This window comes from Melopsittacus undulatus, chromosome 4 (genome assembly GCF_012275295.1).
Source record: "Melopsittacus undulatus isolate bMelUnd1 chromosome 4, bMelUnd1.mat.Z, whole genome shotgun sequence".
NCBI lineage: Eukaryota > Metazoa > Chordata > Aves > Psittaciformes > Psittaculidae > Melopsittacus > Melopsittacus undulatus.
Genome location: NC_047530.1, coordinates 112,470,636 through 112,490,240, shown reverse-complemented (window position 1 = coordinate 112,490,240; position 19,605 = coordinate 112,470,636). Strand labels below are relative to the sequence as shown.

The following is a 19,605-nucleotide window of genomic DNA, read 5'->3' as shown; positions in this document are numbered from 1 at the left end:
TCATATTTACAAACAGCTAATTTTTTGCCAAGACCTGTGAATAATGATTCCTGAGATGTTTTCTCTAACCGGTGATAAGAGTTAAGTGCTCTCCCTGCTTACTGATTGTAGTTTACAATCAACTGAAAAGAAAGGCAACAAACTATAGAAAAAACAAACTGTGCATGAACTAGGAGGAGCATAATGAAACCACAGCTGTGAATACAGTGCAGAAGAACAAAACACCAGCGAAATATTACAACATTTCATTATGGCATTTTGTAGTTAGAAAATTACTCAAGAAGTCAACACTTTTATTACTACTTCTCTTGAAATGCTATCTCTGTAACGAAAAACTGGAAACAAGATCTTAGAACTTAACAACTTTAGGTCCCTAAATAAACAGAAGACTCTGAAGGTGGGGTTTTTTGGTGGTTTTTTTAACACAATTTGCATATTCTTGTACTCTAAAGGGTGTATTTTATCACTTTATAAGAAAGCACATTAAAAATGCCTTTTGTTTTGATTTCCTTACTTACTAACCATAGAATGACAGAATGGTTTGGATTGGAAGGGACCTTAAACATCATCTAGTTCCAACCCAATGGGTTGTTATGCAGAACTTATGGTGCTTCACAGAAAGGTATTTTCACTTTTGAAAAGGAGTGTAATAACTTTGGACAAGGACTCGCTTATATGGAAGGTTCATCCAGAGACTGACGTGTAGCGATTTCCTTTTAGAAAAATCTTACCAGTATGAAAATAAATTCCTACCTGTTATGGCTTCATTTGAAATGAAGAAGGGACAGAGAAATTCCTTGTAAAAGATGCAGATATATTAATATAAAACAAACGCAGCTGTGTATACAAATGCCCTCTCCATCCAGATTTTTTTGTGTTTTCATAATTTTAAGTGAAAACGCAGACTACACAAGAACCGGATTTGATTATTTCTTCAGTCTGGCCTCTGAAGCACATGAGCACTTCGAGGATACCAAAACTGCCACATACCTTCTAAAACAGCAAGTCGTTTACCCTCATTTTTTTGTGAACACAGTCTCAGATTTAAAATGAAATCCTGAACACTTGCACAGTCATAACTGAGAAAGCACTATAAGAGAAAAAGAATTCTGGTAACCCTCCATATATGAACAAGTTCTCAGTCTTGAAGAGAAGATCGGTACCGTGCACAAACATATGATGGTGCTAATGAAATAAGCAGGAAGGAGGACTAAGGTGTGAGAAATGAGGACTGGCCTCACTGTCCATAGTTCTTGATGACCACTTTGACCAGAGCTAGCTCAACTCCAGGGTTTCCCCTCCAAGGAACGCTTTATCTTTCATGCATTCACTGTAATGTCTGCCATGAGAAGAGACTGGTTTCTTACTTCTTATTTCAACTGGGACTTTGCTCATGTTTATGCTACAAAACCAGTGGTCTTCCTTTGAACCAAGGCCCTCTTATGAAGAACTGGAGTTGGTTGTCCAAGAGTGGACAAGTTGGGTCTCTAGCCAGCACTGAGGGATCCCATGCTGCATAGGGCATCACGCAGGGAAGCAAGCTAAGCCATGGGTAGTGTGTTTCTATCTATGCATATTTATACCTGAGGTGTCTGGATCATGGTCCAATGTTACCTTAGGAGTGGCATGAAACCAAACCAAAACTGGCCCCACTGAAGTTAACCACAAAAGCACCATTGACTCAAAGGAGTGAAGTTTTCAATGTCAGGACAGCTGTGGCAGTGTGTTGGTACAATCTTGTGATAAAGTCCAGAGAATAAACAATTTATGCTGATAAAAAATTAACTTAAAAGAAACTTCGTCTGCTGCAATTTAAAGAACTGTGACCTTTTCTATTTATCTCAAGAGCACACTGAATATCAAGCATGCTTTCAGTGGGAAAAATTTACAATTAAGGCAGGAATGCAAACATGCTATTGATGTGTAGAGCTCTGTGTGCAAATCAGGCAATTCACTGTATGCACAAATGATGAAGTAAATGAAAGAAAAACGGTCCTAACTGGTCATTCATTTTTGAGAGATGTGAAACGTAGTACTACATGTATTCAGTACCATTTTAGCCAAGATACTCTGTCTTCCACTGCTGGCCAGCATCCAGTGGTGTGAGACCATAACATCATGGATTAAGAAGTAGAGAGCAATTCACAGATTGAATCCATGGACCATAATTAAAATATCATGTATAAAACAAATTCTGCAAAGCTACTTCAAGGCTACCATTACAATTGCTTACAGCTGCCCTCAAAGTGCTCACTAATTAAGCCCACAAGCCTGACACAAAAAGCACTGGAGCTTTCTCGGCCTCTCCCCCCCTGTGAAAAAGGCTTTGTTTGCTGCATGTGCAGAACAAATGGATGCACCATGTGCTTTCCAGCTAAGAATACCAAAAAGCTTAAACAAGTAGTTTCTAAATATGCAGGACTGATCATGGCTTCCTCTGGTTAAAAATACACAACCTAGTGTGACTAGGTTCATGACTAATATATATCATGCTCATATTTACAAACAGTACATAAAGGCAACTAAGACATGGTAAGACATAGTTTTTTTTTTCTTTTTCCCAGAAGGCCGTAAAAATAAGGGGAAAATGCACCAAAACTATTAGGAAGTGAAACAAAGACATTTAGGTTGCACATTTAATTTCTTTCTTGTAGGAGTGAACAGGTTGTAAGTTAAAAAGAAAATGTCCTACATTAAAACCAGTCTTTTGCACATTCAAAATACCCGGTTTTGCAGTTAATAGCATATTGTGGTCATTATTGTAATACAGAAAAAAACCCATATTGTATCTTCCAGTGAAATCAATGTACTCAGCTTTGTGAACAAAACCAGGACAGTGACCTGTAGTAACTACAATTAGCATGAATCTAGTCCTGCAGCACTTCACTTAGGCAAGGCTCTTACTGAGCCTGGTGCCTGTGCAAGGACTAGGGAACAGACAGCAGGGTTCCTGTGCCAAATGTTCCCAAACATGAGGAGGGATGGGTGAAAAAAGCACCCTAATGTACAGGCAATTTGCTCTTTGTATGTGCATGAGTTTAGCTCATTGGTTTTACGTCTTGTATTTGTATCAATATTCTCATATTTTATCCATATTCTCTGCTTCAGTTCAAAGGAAGTCTGTGTTGCATAAACTCAACATTAGCATCCCCTCCATGCCACGAAGGAGGTGTCAGGTTTTGGTATACAAAAAAATCACTACTGTTTCTTATTATTACTGTTACTGAGTTGTAAGAAGGGGCTTGGAACTGGATGTGCATTATGATTCCTTCCAACACAAACCAGTCTGTGATTCCATGATTCTATTTAGACAGGGCCCCTGCTCAAGAGTGTCTGGTTCTACCTCAGCAGTACAGATCTTTTCCTGCAAGCATCTGAGTGGGCTCAGGAGCTGTGGTCTGCAGACAACTGCTGAGCTCAGCATCCCACAGTGCTGTGCAGTGGTTTGAGGCCAGAAGTGAAGAATACCACCAAAATCAGCTAAAGTATTAGTGCATTTGGAGAGGTGGAATCCAACTACTAGGACTTTGGCCAGAACATATGTCTTGACGTTTATGCTCTTGCAAAAATATTATGGGATCTTTGATGGCAAGAAGGGGTCAGCATCTTGGGTTTTCATCTCTTTTGGAAGACAACAGCAGCAAGAGTAATGTGACTGCTGGCTGCTTCCCTGGGCAGGATTATCAGCGGCTATCTCAGCTGCTCTGAGGTTGGGATATCTCAGATTTGGAGACAGTGTGCTGCTATATGGCATACAGTAGCTTAAATGTTAATGGTATTGACAAACATCACCTGGATGTTAATGCTCTGTGCCAAAGTATTCAGATAGTGAGGCAGCAGAGAGTACAAATGCAGTTGACTAATACTTAATTTACCTCTTCTTGCTCCTATTCATATGGTCCTCCCCATTCATCCCTCAAAGCTTGCTGCTGGTTTTACTGCAACATCAGCAGCTACTGGGTGGCTCCTGTACAAAAGTTCCAGCATTTGTTCCACCTCTGTTTCGTTTGTGGAGGTCTCTCATCACTACTTGCTCCAATGGGATGTAAGGGAGAAGAAAGCTCACTTATTATTTGCCCACAGCCTCACAGGGCACAGCCCTTGGTAGCTGTGAGGAAATCCTGTGTTATATCCAGTGTAGCTGCAATTTGCAACAAACTCAGCCAATAAAATTGTAACAGAAATCTCTACTGAGGTTTGGATGTGTCAGTGAAAATCTTTTTTTCAAGTGTTTATACTTTGACCAGATGTTCACATCATTTCAGACAGGTCAAAAATAAAGGTTTGATACAAACACTACTTGCACCAAACGCCTGATCTTTGCCTGAGAGCAGAATGACACCAAACTATATTGCCAAAAACGTCTGGAGCATCTGCAACCCATCCATGCAGCAACGTGGTTTTGCCTCATTCTGGCTGAAAGCACTAAAGTTGGTGACATCAAGTAGAAGAGTATTTCTGGTTAAAAACTCCTATCTGTTTCCCCTCACCTCCTTTTACCCTGACCAGGTACACAGCTCACGAAATACACTCGGAGCCGTACACGCTGCTGGACCTCTGCTACTGAACTCAATCAATAGGAACAATTCTGAGCAGCGGTAACCTCTCCATGCATACTTCCATTGTCCCGAGGGATCAATATAATCAGTATCGCAGCTGGCTGCTGAGAAATAACGAGATTATGATAATGAAAAGGCAAGCTTCCCAAATTTTTTCTTAGTGCAGGCCAAAATATCGTACTTTTCTATCCATCCATAAAGAACAAACCAGCAATATTTAAGTAAAAAAGTATATAAAATGTATGTTTTTATCCACGATTTCTGGGACTTTAAACTTCTTTGCAATTGCAGTATTTCCTTCCCTTGAAAGCAACTGTGAGATTTAACTTCTTCATTCTGGGAAAGGAGGCCACACATGCTTAAAAACTATCAAATTTTCCATCGATTTCTTCCAACCAGGACCAGCATTCACAAAAGCCTTGGCTTTGTATGTCAGCAATGCTTTTCTATGCATGCTAGAACTCATGGAAGGGATACAGCTCATTAAAATCATGCACGTGTACTAAAAGGCCAAATTAATAGTTACAATACCGCGCTTACTGAAATTGAAAAGCAGCATCCAAGTTCCCATTCTCTTTCCTAATACTCTTCTTGGACCCTCTTGAGGAACAGCATTGGGATCTCCTCCCCATTCCCCCACAACGGTCTTTTCCCAGAGAGCACCACTGCTGTCAGTCACTTTTCAACAACTTAAGGTTATGACTGCCTTTATGGTTGCAATAAAATGTGCTAACAGGTTATCTGGGTCCAGTGCTTCAAAGCAGCTGCACATCTCTCAGCACACAATCACGTCACACCTGATATGTGAGCAGCTCTAAAGGACAGCATCACCTGAGTGAGGAGCTGCAGCGCACTGTCAGCATGCGACTGCACCGTGATGGGGGGGTGTGGGAAGGCCAAATGTTTATGAAAGGAATGAAGAGCATTATCATTGCTACAGTGCACATGGGAACACTCACACTTTACCTACAGCGCTAGCAACAATCGTGTTTTAGCTAGTTAAAGAAATGGATTATACATGAATCTTACCTGGGAGGAAATGAGATGTCCAGTTCATACAATCTGTCCTTAAAAACTGACAGCTCTCTGTCAAACTCTAAAAGCTGTAAGAGATAGAAATAAATGTATTCATTCTTTAATGTTGAACTGAAGCAATCTAAAAATATTACATTATATAAAAGCAAACAAATGGAGACTTTGGTTATATAGCTTGAGGTGTATCCCTCATATAATAGTTCCAAGGCCATAGTGAAAACAGTAGTATTTTGATACTTAAACAGTTTGTTCAGAAAAGCGACCAGAATGTTCCTTTCCTCCCCAGTGAACATGGAACTCGGGTTCTTCACAGCAGTGAGCTATATGTGCACTTACTATTTCAAGGTAGGTGAACTTTTGAATTTTATTAGCAATCTTTTCAAAGATAAAGCAGAGCAGCATTACAGAAGCACAGCAAACTGATATGCTAATCAGCCCCCAGAAATGCCAGCACAAAGTATGATATTACTTCATATTATCTTTAGTTCAGTTAAAAGGCTACAATAAACACAGGGATGTGCACATCACTCTTGTTAAGCAAAGACAAGCAGTGGTTCCTCACGCCCATTTTGGGTGGTGCATGTCAGATTGCAGAAAGAGGGGTACATGACAGTGGGCAAAACGTGTTCCCAGGCAGCAGCCAAGGCAGAGGACTAGGGGCAGACATTTAACAGAGATGTTTGTAAGTCTAGATTTAATGTCCTGTAGAAACACTAGTCACTGCCTAATTTGTTTTCCCCTGGCCCTCTACAGAGAAAATAAATACCTGCAATTGTTTGTGCATAAACACAAACCTGGTCATAACAAGTCAATGATAATCGTCCGCATTACACCAATAATTGTTCTGATGGACATAAATGACCTTATTTCAGAGGCATGGCTGGTGTTAGGCCTGACATCCGAGTGAATTAGAGAGTTACAAGACACAAAGCTCACACTCTGCACTGTTTGCTGCTGGTTGTCACTCTCAGTGCCACTTTCTATTTTGACAGGCGTCATGCAAGCAGCATCCCGCAGGACGGTGGTGTGTTTGCCCACTGTTCATTAATCATGTCCCATCTCACAGCTGTGCTGATACCATTGTATGAATGGCAGAGGTTCCCAAAGAAATTGGATCGTGTCCCTCTTTCCCCTCTGCCGCCTCATAAATCATTCCTGAAATGTGCAATTAGCAGCTACTTGTACACATTAATTATCTGTGTGAAAAGCAGCTACCTGAGCACCTGCACTTCCCAGGAGCTCCTCTCCCAGGCCTCCAGCTTTCTCCAGTTTTTAGCTGCTGTGTTGCTACATGCACTTTTACACCAGGATGCCAAGTAATGGGCAGCCTTTCCTGTTTTAGTGCATCTCACACCACATGCGGTGACGATGCACAGGGAAAGATTCAAAGCTACAAACAATTGCAGCCAATTTGTGCATGTTTTGACATCTGATCAAAAGCCCCAGTATTTCAGATTTTTGGATAAACACTTATAAACATCTGTGTGGAAACTTATGGTATGTATCTAATAATATGCCCAATCCTAAAAATGTTGGGGTAGAACAGCCACTATCCTTATGTAGCAGTCTCAACATACTTCAGGAAAAAATGTTTTACCTTGACTGTTTCTAAGCTGTGATCCTATATTTAAGCATGTGTAGTAGATATGTAGCCACAATGCATACTTACAAAGTGGCTATGAAAACAAACCTTACCCGCTCCACATGTCTGCACCTTAAAGATACTGTCTGTCCAGCATGAGTCTAGCACAGGAGAAAATTTGCCCTCCCCATTAAAACTCTTCTTTGAAGTGTATGTCTGTTACTACAGTGCAAATACATTTTTCCTGCTCTTGCCAAGGAAACAGATCAGAGCAGGAGAGCAGGAGCATCAGGAGAAAGAAGGCTATTGCTGGAGTGTGAAAACCACAAGGACTGAATAACAGAACAATGCTCCACAGAACACAATGGTATAAATTACTCATGGGCATTCCAAGGGCTGGCAGTGGTAAATAGAGGCATTGTCCTCTCACACCAATTCACACTTTTAACATTTTATGTGTTCAGATTGCTCTTGCTCTGATGATACTTGCAAGCTAAATGAAGGCCGGGGGTTAGGGCACAAAGCCTTCAGACGTGTGCTATTACCAAAGAAGTTTCGGATGTGTTTATGAGCTGCAGTGGCCTGTTCAGTTGTGACTGTGCCGTGCAGATGAGCTGCTGACACTGTGGCAGAGAGGACAGATAACAGGAACAAGGCTGTATTGTGTGCCCTGCTCTCTATCAGTTCTCTGAGTTCCCCCAGGTGTAGGGACATCTTTTCCCTAAATGACAAAGCCAAAACCTCAGGATGACCCGGCTGGATGTCAAAGCCCAACTAGGTGTCTATAAGAAGTATTTAGGGAATGCCTATTGAAAACAATTCATCTCACGTGTAAAACAAATATTTTCACTGGATTATTTACACAGATTTATTTCATGCTCTATTTTAAATAGTCAGTTTTAACAAATGATTTGTTTTTCCTAGCTATTAAGTGACAGTGTCACAGTACCTGTAACCCCCTGTTCAAACGTGCCCGTAAACTGTGCAGAGACAGCTGTGGCTCTTAGGAAGGGCAGTGACAAGGTCTGTGCAGTGTGAAGCCACTGAACAGCTTTCCTGTATTTACCTGGTGGCTCTGTAGACACTGGGGCAGAAAAGATGGAAACCTGAACCTCTGAGAAAACCGGTTAATTTTTCAGTAGAAGAGCGTGCTTTAACTATCACTTCTTTTTTGGCATTAAGAGCACTTGCGCTCTCATTTAAGCCTGTATTCTCAAAATGCTAGATTCCTGGTGAAAACCCAAGGTGGTCACTAGGTCTTGTCACAAACAGTTACAAATATCATTTTCCCTCAGTGCAACTTAGTAAGAGAAGGAACAGGACCTGACATCATCTGATTGTACTTGCTTTATGACAGGCACATGGGTGTCTGGAGCTCCTTGGCACTGCAGAAAATGCATGAAAATGACTATAGGACAAATGATACTGAGGAGCAGTCAGAATCTTACTTTTAAAGCATGTAACATTGTATTTAAACACCCATCCCCCCACGCGCCCACCCATGGCCATTTTCAGCTCAAACTGCTCACTTATTTCCATAGTGTACACTAAACAGCACTGTGAATAATGTTACTGCTATAACATCAAACGTCTGTGTGTCTGTCACTCTAAACGCCTTAAAAATGACAAAGAAATTAAGTTCAGAGCCTAAAAATCAATATATTCTTCTATTTAATTCACTCATTATAAGATCATCCTTAAGAACCCAATCTTTAAGGCGTTACATGACGTGCTGGGGTAATTTGAGCAATTACACAGATTTGAAAATGCTGTGGCTGGAAGTTAATTCCAGAACTGCATGTCACAGGCAGTTCAGAAGACTGCTTTTTCCCTCAACTCAATTACACCAATGTATTTATACCTAAGCGATAGCAAGAATGATGCAGGACCAATGTTTTATCTGCTGTTAAGTGTTGAGCTGCTGATGTTATGTCAAGATATGTGCTCTAAAATGGCTGTGACCAGCCCAACATGAATGTTTGATTAATATCTTCCACATGAAAATACCACCCATATGTACGAGTAGTACATCTATAGCTGGCTGATACCCATGAGATGCAAGTGAATGCACCTTGGGAAATGCAGCCATGTAGGATGGGCAAGCAGCATCCCCTGGCCTGTGGCTGAGAGAAAAAACTGAGGGGGCAGAACACGAACTGTAAAACCAGGTTAAATCTACTGACAGGATTCTGCAGTCTGAAGTTTTGTATTTCCATTTAGCAAACTTCATGAGCCAAATGCATCAGTCAGTATTTGAGTGTACTCACGCTCCTACTGACCTACAGGGGAACTGGCTTGGTATCAGCATTAGTTCTCTGCAAAGAATTAAAGAATGACTGCATCTGCAGTAAGGCATATTCCCTATTTAATTCGAATAGAACTGAAAGCATTTAGGGCTGTTGCCTGCATCAGCTGCAGTGCCCATCACCTCCTAAGAGAACTGCCAGACTGTTGCTTTTCCAGGCAACTGTGCTGTCAAAGCTGCTGAAGAGTTTCAACTTGCCTCCCTTTTTCTTGCCAGCACTATGATGTACAAGTGCATTCCTGTGCCAGGGTGAAGAAGTGAGCAATGCATGAGACCAGGGCACGTAGTCCTGCACAGGCACTGCCTGCAGAACCTGTATCCCAGTCTGTAAGAAAAGGCTGAGCAGGGCTGGATGCATAGGCAGCAGGTCACGGTCCCTTTAGCTCATGGGGCTCTATGTGGTGAAGCAGTGAGCACTTTGGGCAAAGATAATTGTTATCTGCAATACTAAGTTTCAGAATTATGTAGCTTGATGGTAAACAACATAATCAAATGTAGCTTAAAATATCTAATCAAAGGATTATAATAGAGCGTAGCCAGCTGGAGCAATCAAGGGAATCTTGCTTGCTTCATTTTCAGTAATGAGGCACTCTTCAAAGGTCAATGTCCACTGGTGTGCTGCAACAGGCCACCTCGGCTAAAATCACACATGTATGAACCCTTTTAAACAGGGCAACTTAATTCAGTCATTGGAGTAGAACAACAGCAATTACTCATCAAGACCTACAGACCAAAGTCAGAGCATTGGTAGATCAGAAGGTGATATTAGCAGCATTTATCAAATCCATCTCCAGGGCCCACCAGAGAATTCACAGCTGTGAAAGGGAAATGAAGTTTCAGACCAAAAAGAGGAAATAAGCACAAAGCAATGACCTTAATGAATTGAAGTATGTGGGCATTGGTCACTGTAACCTCCTCTGCCAGGCTGCGGGAGCACACGATTCTTTTTCCAAGAGACTTTGGACATACAGTGATTTCATCCAGCTCTCCAGTTAAAGAAACATATCTAGAAACTGATTCAGCAGTCTGCTGACTTCACATGCAGGTCTGCGGAAACGCTGATCCCTCCACTTACCTATGGAGATGTCACACACAGCTCTGCCCTGGCCTTATTTGAAAGCTACTGTTTTCTTCAGCTAACACTTCATAAAATGATCCAGTACTGTGTATTCTGAATCATAACAAAGCCATTCTTTAAAATCATGTTTCACAGAAAAAACCCCAACAAAATTACTGACTATAAATGCACAACTTACACTGCTCCTGTATATTATTGTGTTTCTGAGGGTTTTTCCATACATCCTGAATGGCAGTGTTGTAAAATCATGAATTCCTCCATAAATGTGGATATGTGGCACACAGAGAAACTGTACCAACTACACTTTTCTTAGCATCAGAATAGGCATGGGTGGTATAAGACTATCAACATAAAGACTCGTGCCTGTATTAGTTTAGAAACCCTTTGATTTCAGTGGAAACTTCCCCAAGAAAATCCTGTTTTGTCCTTGTTTTGACAATACACCTCTCTCTCAAGAGACATTCCATGGTTTAAAGGACACGAACACTTTCTAAGTGTTTCTGAGTCCAACTTGTTTACAAAACTACTCTCAAAATACTTTAAAAAATAATATTTCTGTTACAGAAGTATTCAAGTAGCTCAGAATGCCTGGAAGTAGCTTCCTGCCTGGAAGGAGCCACACTTTCCCTTGATGTCTATTGATCACCACAGTAATTACTGGAGACTGCTACGGGCTCTGTCTCATTAGAGCTCCCTTCTCTGCCTCTTTGCCTGACTCCCCATGTTTCTCAGGCTTCTCACACCCACTGTGAGCAGGGCTGCAGCTGCACAGTGTGCGGACCCTGTGCCAAGACAGCAGGTTCAGTGGCGTGGTGCTGACCCTCCCGAGTGGGCACATGCTCAGCTGGGGAATGTGCTCCAGGCTCAGGGCTTGGACCAGCACCAGGGTCTAAAACAAACACTTCTCAGGAAGTGAACTGCAGTCGTTCTCATTCTGAAAGACACTCACTGCCTTATGATGCCTGTTGGTCCTGTAATACCTGAACACTGACCTAGACAAAGCAGTGCTGTCAGTCTTCTCCCATTATGTACCCCCTAACATTTTTTCAGTGAAGCACTTTAAGGTGTTTCACATGCTCAGATTTTGGTTTTCCTAATTGCTCTGTGTTTACCAGTGAGAATAATTCAGTGATAATATTTCCTATCTCTGTCATTACTCATTAGCAGTTTATCCAATGACATATCAACTAACCACTAACTTACTTAAGCAAATGCAATTCCAAACATGGGAATGCTGTTTTGAGTAACAGACTAGAGCACAAAGCCATCTTCCTACCAGTACTTTATAAAAATCAGGCATCTCAGATGACCACCTTAAATAAAAGAGGCAGTTTAAGGATGCACAGGATTTCCTTATGCCCAGTCCTAGGTAACAATGGTCGTAAGCAATCAATTTCCTTCCTCTATCTTAATTTGCCCTTATACATCATATTCAAGATTTTATCTGGACAGGGGCTGGTTGTCTCAGTGGATAAACCTCTGCCTTTTCACCTCTGGGATCATGGTTCAAGTCAAACCCTGATGAAATGCACTTGATCGTCATAATCTAGTTCTTAGTGGACAGTATTCCCATTATCTTTAAAAGGGTCAGAGCCAAGGCCATTGGGAAGAGTGCATTGTGCTATATCTTGTCTGTTGATTAATACATTTTCAGTGATGCTAGATCTTTAACCTTCAAGAGCACACATATTCTCACAAAAAGCTTAATAAAGATGCCTCATGGACTAAACCTTTCTGTTCAATTTGCATATCATTTCAGGATTTCCTGGGAATGTTAATAAGCCCATAAATATATTACTCATAATTTAAAAGTATGTTTGCCTGAACTGTTTGCAATAACACCCCTAAGTTAATCAGCATAACAGGTCACTTTAAATCATTACTTGGCATAGAACAAGACCTTGACAATCCATTTCTAGAGCACATTATAGTTTTCTCCTCATATTATATCAGCTCAAAATAAATAGACAGAATAAAGAAAATCTATCCTCAAATACTGAGTTCACTGTTCAAAACACAGAAATTGAATAAGAACATGCTTCCTGTAGAAGTTTACCGTTTGTTCGCTACAGCAAGAGGTCTGCTGAAGGACTGCTGGCAGCAACATGAAACTCTTGGCTTATTCTTCCCCATTGTAATAACAATTAAGATAAGAAATGGAACCACTTCCATGACTATATGAGCTTTCCTGAGTAACCATGTCAAGTCTGTGTTGGTATTAATGCTGGTGATAACAGCAGTGTCCACTAAGCCATCAATCACCCAGAAGCTGTTGTGGGCTGGCACCCTTGGTCCAGCCTCTCCTGGCTGCTAGCTGCTGATGAGGTTGGCACTGCCCAGGGACAGTCCCTGCTGTGGGCAGCAGAGGAGCAGGACACAGGGACAACCAGTGTCACCTCAGCTTTTAATCCATCACCAGTTCCCACAAGCCTCGCGACAAAGGAGATTTTAGCAGGAATAACACGAGGTTCAGCTCCTAAAACAATTAATTCACAGATCACTTTCATTACACAGTTGTGGTCAAAATCTTAAGGGCAGTATGTTAATTTCTATCTGGGTTGACTCTTTAAAAAGGTTGATAGGAAAGATAAGAACACATGCACCACTTCTCATTCCTGATTGCGGTTAAAGATTATAAAACTATTTCTGATAATTAAATAATTCTCCTGTAGTCATTACAAGTTCTTACACACTTCAATATATTTATTTAACTGACTAACCAGTTCAGACCAGAGAAGCCTCCTGTGTTCTCTGTGCACTGCTCACAGGCACATTTCTGGAGCAGAAGGACACAACTGTGGTGCACAGCACAACTTGCCTGCAGCCCATCACCAAATCAGAGGAGATAGTTTTATCTAACCCAAAAGCAACAACTACAGGCTGGGGGAGACTGGATGGAGCAGCCCTGGGGATGTTGGATGAGGACTTGGGGTGTTGCATGAGGAGAAGCTCCCCATTACCTGGCTTCAGTGAGTGCTTGAGCCCAGAACCCCCTGTGTGCTGGGCTGCACCCCCAGAGCGTGAGCAGCAGCTCAGGGAGGGGATCCTGCCCCTCTGCTGTGCTCTGTGAGACCCCCCCCTGCAGCCCTGCTCCAGCTCTGGGGCAGCAGCACAAGAGGGACCTGGAGCTGATGGAGTGAGGCCAGAGGAGACCATGGAGCTGCTGTGAGGGCTGGAGCAGCTCTGCTCTGGAGCCAGGCTGAGAGAGCTGGGCTGGGGCAGCCTGGACAAGAGAAGGCTCCTGAAGGGGAGAGCTGAGAGCAGCTCCAGTGCCTAAAGGGGCTGCAGGAAACCTGGAGAGGGGCTTAGGACAAGGGTTGTAGGGACAGGCCAAGGGGAATGGTTTGAACCTGCCAGAACAGGGGAGACTGAGCTGAGCTCTGAGGCAGAAGCTGTTCCCTGTGAGGGTGCTGAGGCGCTGGCACAGGGTGCCCAGAGAAGCTGTGGCTGCCCCATCCCTGGCAGTGCTCAAGGCCAGGTTGGACACAGGGGCTTGGAGCAGCTGCTCCAGTGGAAGGGGTCCCTGCCCGTGGCAGGGGTTGGAGCTGGAGGAGCTTTAAGGTCCCTTCAACACAAACCAGGCTGGGATTCTATTAACTTAAACTGGAACCTGTCTGACACTAAGGTGAAACTCCACTTGTTGTGCCTCCTCCTGTCCCACCTTTCTCATTGCTGCTCTGTAACATCCCCTCCCGGTAGCATCCAGACACCAGAGTTCTGTTGTAGTTACAGGAGTTACACCCTGATCCACCTTATGCACTGTAACTTTGATGTACAAGTCAGAACATGCCAATTAAATATTAAGACAATTTCACATTACTGCTACATTTGTTTTGTCCTTTTTCTATCTCAACTCAGCTGGATAAATCTGGGTTTTTCCTTCTGAAATAAAATGATGCAGAATGGCCACTGCACCTCGACGTAATAAATATAGGTAATTGCTAAGCTAGCTTTGGAATAAGCTGCAGATAAATCTGGCTAAGCCACAGATTAGTTTGGAAAAATTAGACCTGACAGATTACTGGGTACATCTCAAACGAATTTCTGTTGAACAGATAATTTGTATCTATACCACATTTTTCATAAAAAAATGCTCATTTTTATAAATATATCTTAAGATTCTTTTTTTGTTGATTACAATGTAAAAAAGAAGGAATAACTGTGTATGGACAATGATAAAGTAGCCTGTTGATAATAAATATTTGTCAGGTCTTGTCACATCTGTACACATTCCAATGTTACTGAAGAGACACCACACTGATAAAGAAAAAAATACCCTCGGAAAAATCAATGGATTTTGAGCTAAAGCAGTTGCTAAACACACAGAAAACATCTTTATCCAGCAGCCAGAGTGCTGTGAAAATTCCCAAGCCTTGCATTGGTACAGCTAAGGAAAATTTAATCTTCCCAAATACTCATCAGGGCACTCCATCCTGCAGACCTGACAGCTCCACTTATAATTAATTATACAATTTCGATGGGAATATCGACTAAACAAAGCTATAAATCATAGAAAAAGTCAATAGGCATGGACACATTCAATCATGTCCCGACCAATGATTACTACTCTTAAAATACAATAATTATTTTCAGGAGCCAGCTTGAATTAAATTTCTGTCAGGCTGGTACAAGACCGGCGGTTGATGAAGGATGCGATGGATTTTTTGGGTTGAATTTGGCACAGACACATTTATCCTTTTAGATAGGTAGTTTGTTTTTAGTGATCATGGTGCTGCGTGTTTAACTAGACCATGAAGATTAGATTATCTCCAATGGCTCATTATATCGTTTATCTTTTCCTTCCATGTTTGATCTGGAAGATTTCCTGCTTCTTGATGCATGAATGAAATGACTGCTGATTTTGAAATGGAATGGGCTTAAGTGAGATTCTCCCTATGCCTTCCCACACCACGTCTGGGTATGGAAAGGCAACAGCAGTCATTGGAAATCCCACCAGGATGTGGGAAATGGCAGCAGTAGGAATAGGTTTGTTCTGCTTCAGAAGTGTACTGGGAAAATAGAAAAATTACATATTTGATGGGTTTAAAAAAAGTTAAAAAAAATATGATAATCATACATGTAGAGGGAAATCTGAGACCAGGATGGGATTAGTATGGAAACAGGAATTGGGATTAGTCCTATTACTTTGAATTAAATATCCCCCAAACTGCAAAACATCAGTAAAAGAAATGTTCCATATTTCCAAAGGATTCGTCTACCTTGTAAATTTAACAAACCAAACCCAAACCAAGCGATCTCACACTAACTGTGCTTTGAAGATGTGCTTCCTGCAGACACACATGCCCCACACAACAGACATGCTGTGAGAAGTACAGTATCCAGTGAGCAGGATGGATGTCAACAGATTGCTCTGACACAGTTTTCTGCAGGTTTTCTTTGTTTAGTGCAGCCTGTGCTATTCATGTAGCTCAGGATACTCAGAAGACCAATGTCATTGGCTTACACACAAGATCCAGCACACGCTAGCACAGCTCCACTGATGACAGTGAAGCTGGTCCAGTTTTCACAAGCAGAGGGTCTGGCCCATGACATCTGCAATAAGGCTCCCACACACAATGTGCACATTCCTGATGTTCATCTGTGCATTAACTGTAACTATTCATTTTTGATTTGGGCTTTTTTTTGATGCTTACTGTTGTTTCTTTAGACACATAACCCCTGGAAACCTCAGATGAAATTGAGAAAGCTGCAAGCAGTGATACAGAGACCTTCCAGAATGCAGTGATTACATTTTGAAATAAAATCACCTTAAAGATGATACAAAGCCGTTCTCCACAGAAAAATCACAGTCCTCATTACAGCTCAGAACATCAGTGTTCCTATCTGCTTTCTCCTCATAGCAAGCCCTATATGACTCCCCAACCAGTGCCAGCCGACTGCAGGCTTTGAGCTTTCTATTCTATTTATTCACGTGTTTTTATTATTTGTAAGCTCAGCAGACCCAGGTATTTTCAGAACAGCTTGGCATTAAGGACTTATCCTAACTTATTATGGTGCACAATGAAGAGCTAGCTATGAAACAGGATGCTTGAAGAAATGCAGACCAGAGGACAGAGAAGAAAAACCTGCTGTCACGTGCACTTAATTTACATTTTTTTCTGTGAAAAAGCAGGTGAAGAGATACCAAAGTTAAGAAGCTGTACGCAGGATAACTGGCTAAGTGAGGAGCAGTTACTGTGTTAGATGAATTTTCTCTTTCTGTAGACAAGAGGGCTGATGAGAAGAGAGGGCTGGGCAGAGAAACACAATCTTTATGGGAGCTTCCAACTTACTCCTTCGAAAGTGTTTAGCAATGAACTTACCGCAGTGCCGTTGTTATCTCTAAATACATCTTGATTAAAATAGTCGAAGAGCTTCTTTTCTAATTGTAGCATGACCTGAAAAAACATGGACAAGGAAGGTCAGTGAAGCTCCTGGACTCAGCTCCCCAGTGCACAGATGCCGAAACCCTTGAAAACCATGTGGCAGCTCCCCATGTCCAAAGCTGTCAGCCTGAGTGACTGCCAATCACTTACAGAGATCCAATTAACTGAGCATTAGGTGTGACAATCAAGATCCCTCCCCTCCCGTTAAATTATCAGCTGGAAACAACTATATTCCTGCTTTGTGGAGCAGGAAGGAGCGCTGACAGCGTTTGTGTTTACCCAGGGGACAGAGGGCATTCCGCTGTTTACCTTTCGGTCATTATCAGATTCCCGAAATATGAGCTTGACCACTTCATTGGTGTCAGCTGCCCGCACGGTCTGCATCGTGGCCTTCGCACACAGCGTCTAACGGAGAGCAGAGGGACAGAGGGAAATGCTTTATACACAACATAAGGCCACGTTTAATGGAACTGTATCAATCTCTGTATCTTCAATGCACACCTGAGAACAGCTTTTGCTGCTGGTCAAAGTACAAAGCATTGCTCATTTAAGCCACTTCCCCTCATGGTAGATTTAAAACTGTTTATTACTGTTTGGACAGAAATAGGCAATATTAAGAAAATATCAATCAGATAAAGCAAATACTCATTGAAATTATTACCATGCACCCAGGTTCTTTCACACGTCTGATGCTGTATCACACATTAGGTGCAAACATCCTCCAAGGCCACTTCCTACACTAATGACTCCACAGCCCTGCTGGTTTCTGCACCATGTTCTTAAAAGCTGATAACTACATTGGCATAACAGCTCTGCGGGCTGGCTCCTGACTGCAAACACTTTGGCCTTGTCAATTAACGTTCCAAGTATAATTCTGACGTCCAAGCAATGCTCATGCAACCTCATGGTAAGTTTCACAGTTTACTTTGGAAAGCAAATTCCCCATGCATCATCCTTTTAAATAAGAGGCAACATCACGTCTCTAGGTTCCACAGAATCATAGAACCCCAGCCTGGTTTGTGTTGGAAGGGACCTTAAAGCTCCTCCAGCTCCAACCCCTGCCATGGGCAGGGACCCCTTCCACTGGAGCAGCTGCGCCAAGACCCTGTGTCCAACCTGGCCTTGAGCACTGCCAGGGATGGGAACATTCCAGCGATGGGATATTTTGAGGACCAGGTGCCTGAAACTTATCACCAATCACCACTTTACCAGGCACAGACGTCTGAACTTCCAAGGAAGTGCCAGGCCTCAGTTCACTTGCCATTCACCTGGTTGAGGCCCAACTTCAGCATTCATCAAAGTTACCCAGCGATAACATAGAACAAGTTGTTTGAAGGGCTTCCTCTGTTGCACTGTAATAGCTGAAAATTCGGAGCTTTCAGCAAAGCATTTGGGCACGTATTTAACTTAAAAACATACCTTGGATTCACTGAACCTCTAATTTTAGTGAAGCTTTAAGTTTGTTAAGTGCTTTGAAATGCAGAAACGGACTACACCCAAACTGAGGGGCAGGCAGGCTTCACCAAGTGCTTGGGCAAAGCTAGTGGATGGCAACTCTGCCCCAGCCCCTCTGCCTGGTGCTGGAAACCACAAGAAAGGGGACCTGGGAAAACCTTGGTGTTACTCGAAGGCAGGGAGGAAGCAGTGAAGATGAGCATCCACACCCTGAGCCACTTCAGCATCCTCTGTTACATCCTCTGTTACAGCCATGGCATGAGCTGCTGACAGGATCTACGCACAGCCCTGAATGAGGACATTGCCAAAGACTGTCCTGGGCAAAAACTTATTTTGCCAGAGGTTCTTAATAAAAGTATAATAAAGAAAATAACTCAGTCAGGAAGAGGCTACAAGGCGACTTCCCTGCTCTGTTTGTTCCATTCCTTTTCATAATGGCCAGACAACAGATTTTCACTGTGCATAATATTCACATATAAGCGTATTCTGTAGTAACAGGGTAATAGAATTACACATCCTACTACATACTTCTCTTACAAATATAAATCTATGTTTATATTGGGATTCATTATCAGAAGTGCAGTACCTATCAGACATGAAGCTGCAGTGTACTTCTCAGCTCCCCATTCTGAATCTATTCCAAGGCAAGACATAAATGCCAAACATGTATTTAAACAAAAATCCACCTGCTTGCAAGTATTAGGGTGCTGAGGCACTGGAATGGGTTGCCCAGGGAGGTTGTGAATGCTCCATCCCTGGTGGTGTTCAAGGCCAAGTTGAACAAAGCCTTGGGTGCCATGGTTTAGTGTGAGGTGTCCCTGCCCATGGCAGGGGGGTTGGAACTGGATGATCTTAAGGTCCTTCCCAACCCTAACTATTCTATAATTCTACTATTCTATGATTTCAGCTCTCAGCTGAGACGACCGGTGCTACAACAGGAACAATCTGTCAATGGACTTTTTGCCCCCATTTTCTAGGAAGACATCAAGGATGGGTTGGATGTGCCTTGGAAGGTCTGGTGAAAGGTGTCCCTGCCCATGGCAGGGGTTGGAATTGCATGAGCCTTAAAGTCCTTTCCAAACCAAAGCAGTCTGTGATGCTATGATTACAAAACGATCATTGGTAAAGGTCCCCGTGTGCTGGTGCCCTAGGACACCAGTAAGACCAGAAAGCAACAAGCCAAGCCATTGCATCTTTAAAGGACA

The 19,605-nt window shown here is 42.4% G+C and overlaps 1 protein-coding gene across 1 annotated transcript in view; it reads right to left on the bottom strand.

The window, feature by feature from the left end:
• Positions 1 to 19,605, bottom strand: part of INPP5A (inositol polyphosphate-5-phosphatase A) — a 200,911-nt gene that overhangs the window by 20,838 nt on the left and 160,468 nt on the right. The window contains exons 10-12 of the mRNA XM_034062409.1: positions 17,255 to 17,350; positions 16,883 to 16,957; positions 5,589 to 5,662 (exon numbers count right to left, since the gene is read on the bottom strand). Coding sequence (XP_033918300.1) covers positions 5,589 to 5,662; positions 16,883 to 16,957; positions 17,255 to 17,350 — 245 coding nt within the window. The remainder of the gene's footprint in view (positions 1 to 5,588; positions 5,663 to 16,882; positions 16,958 to 17,254; positions 17,351 to 19,605) is intronic.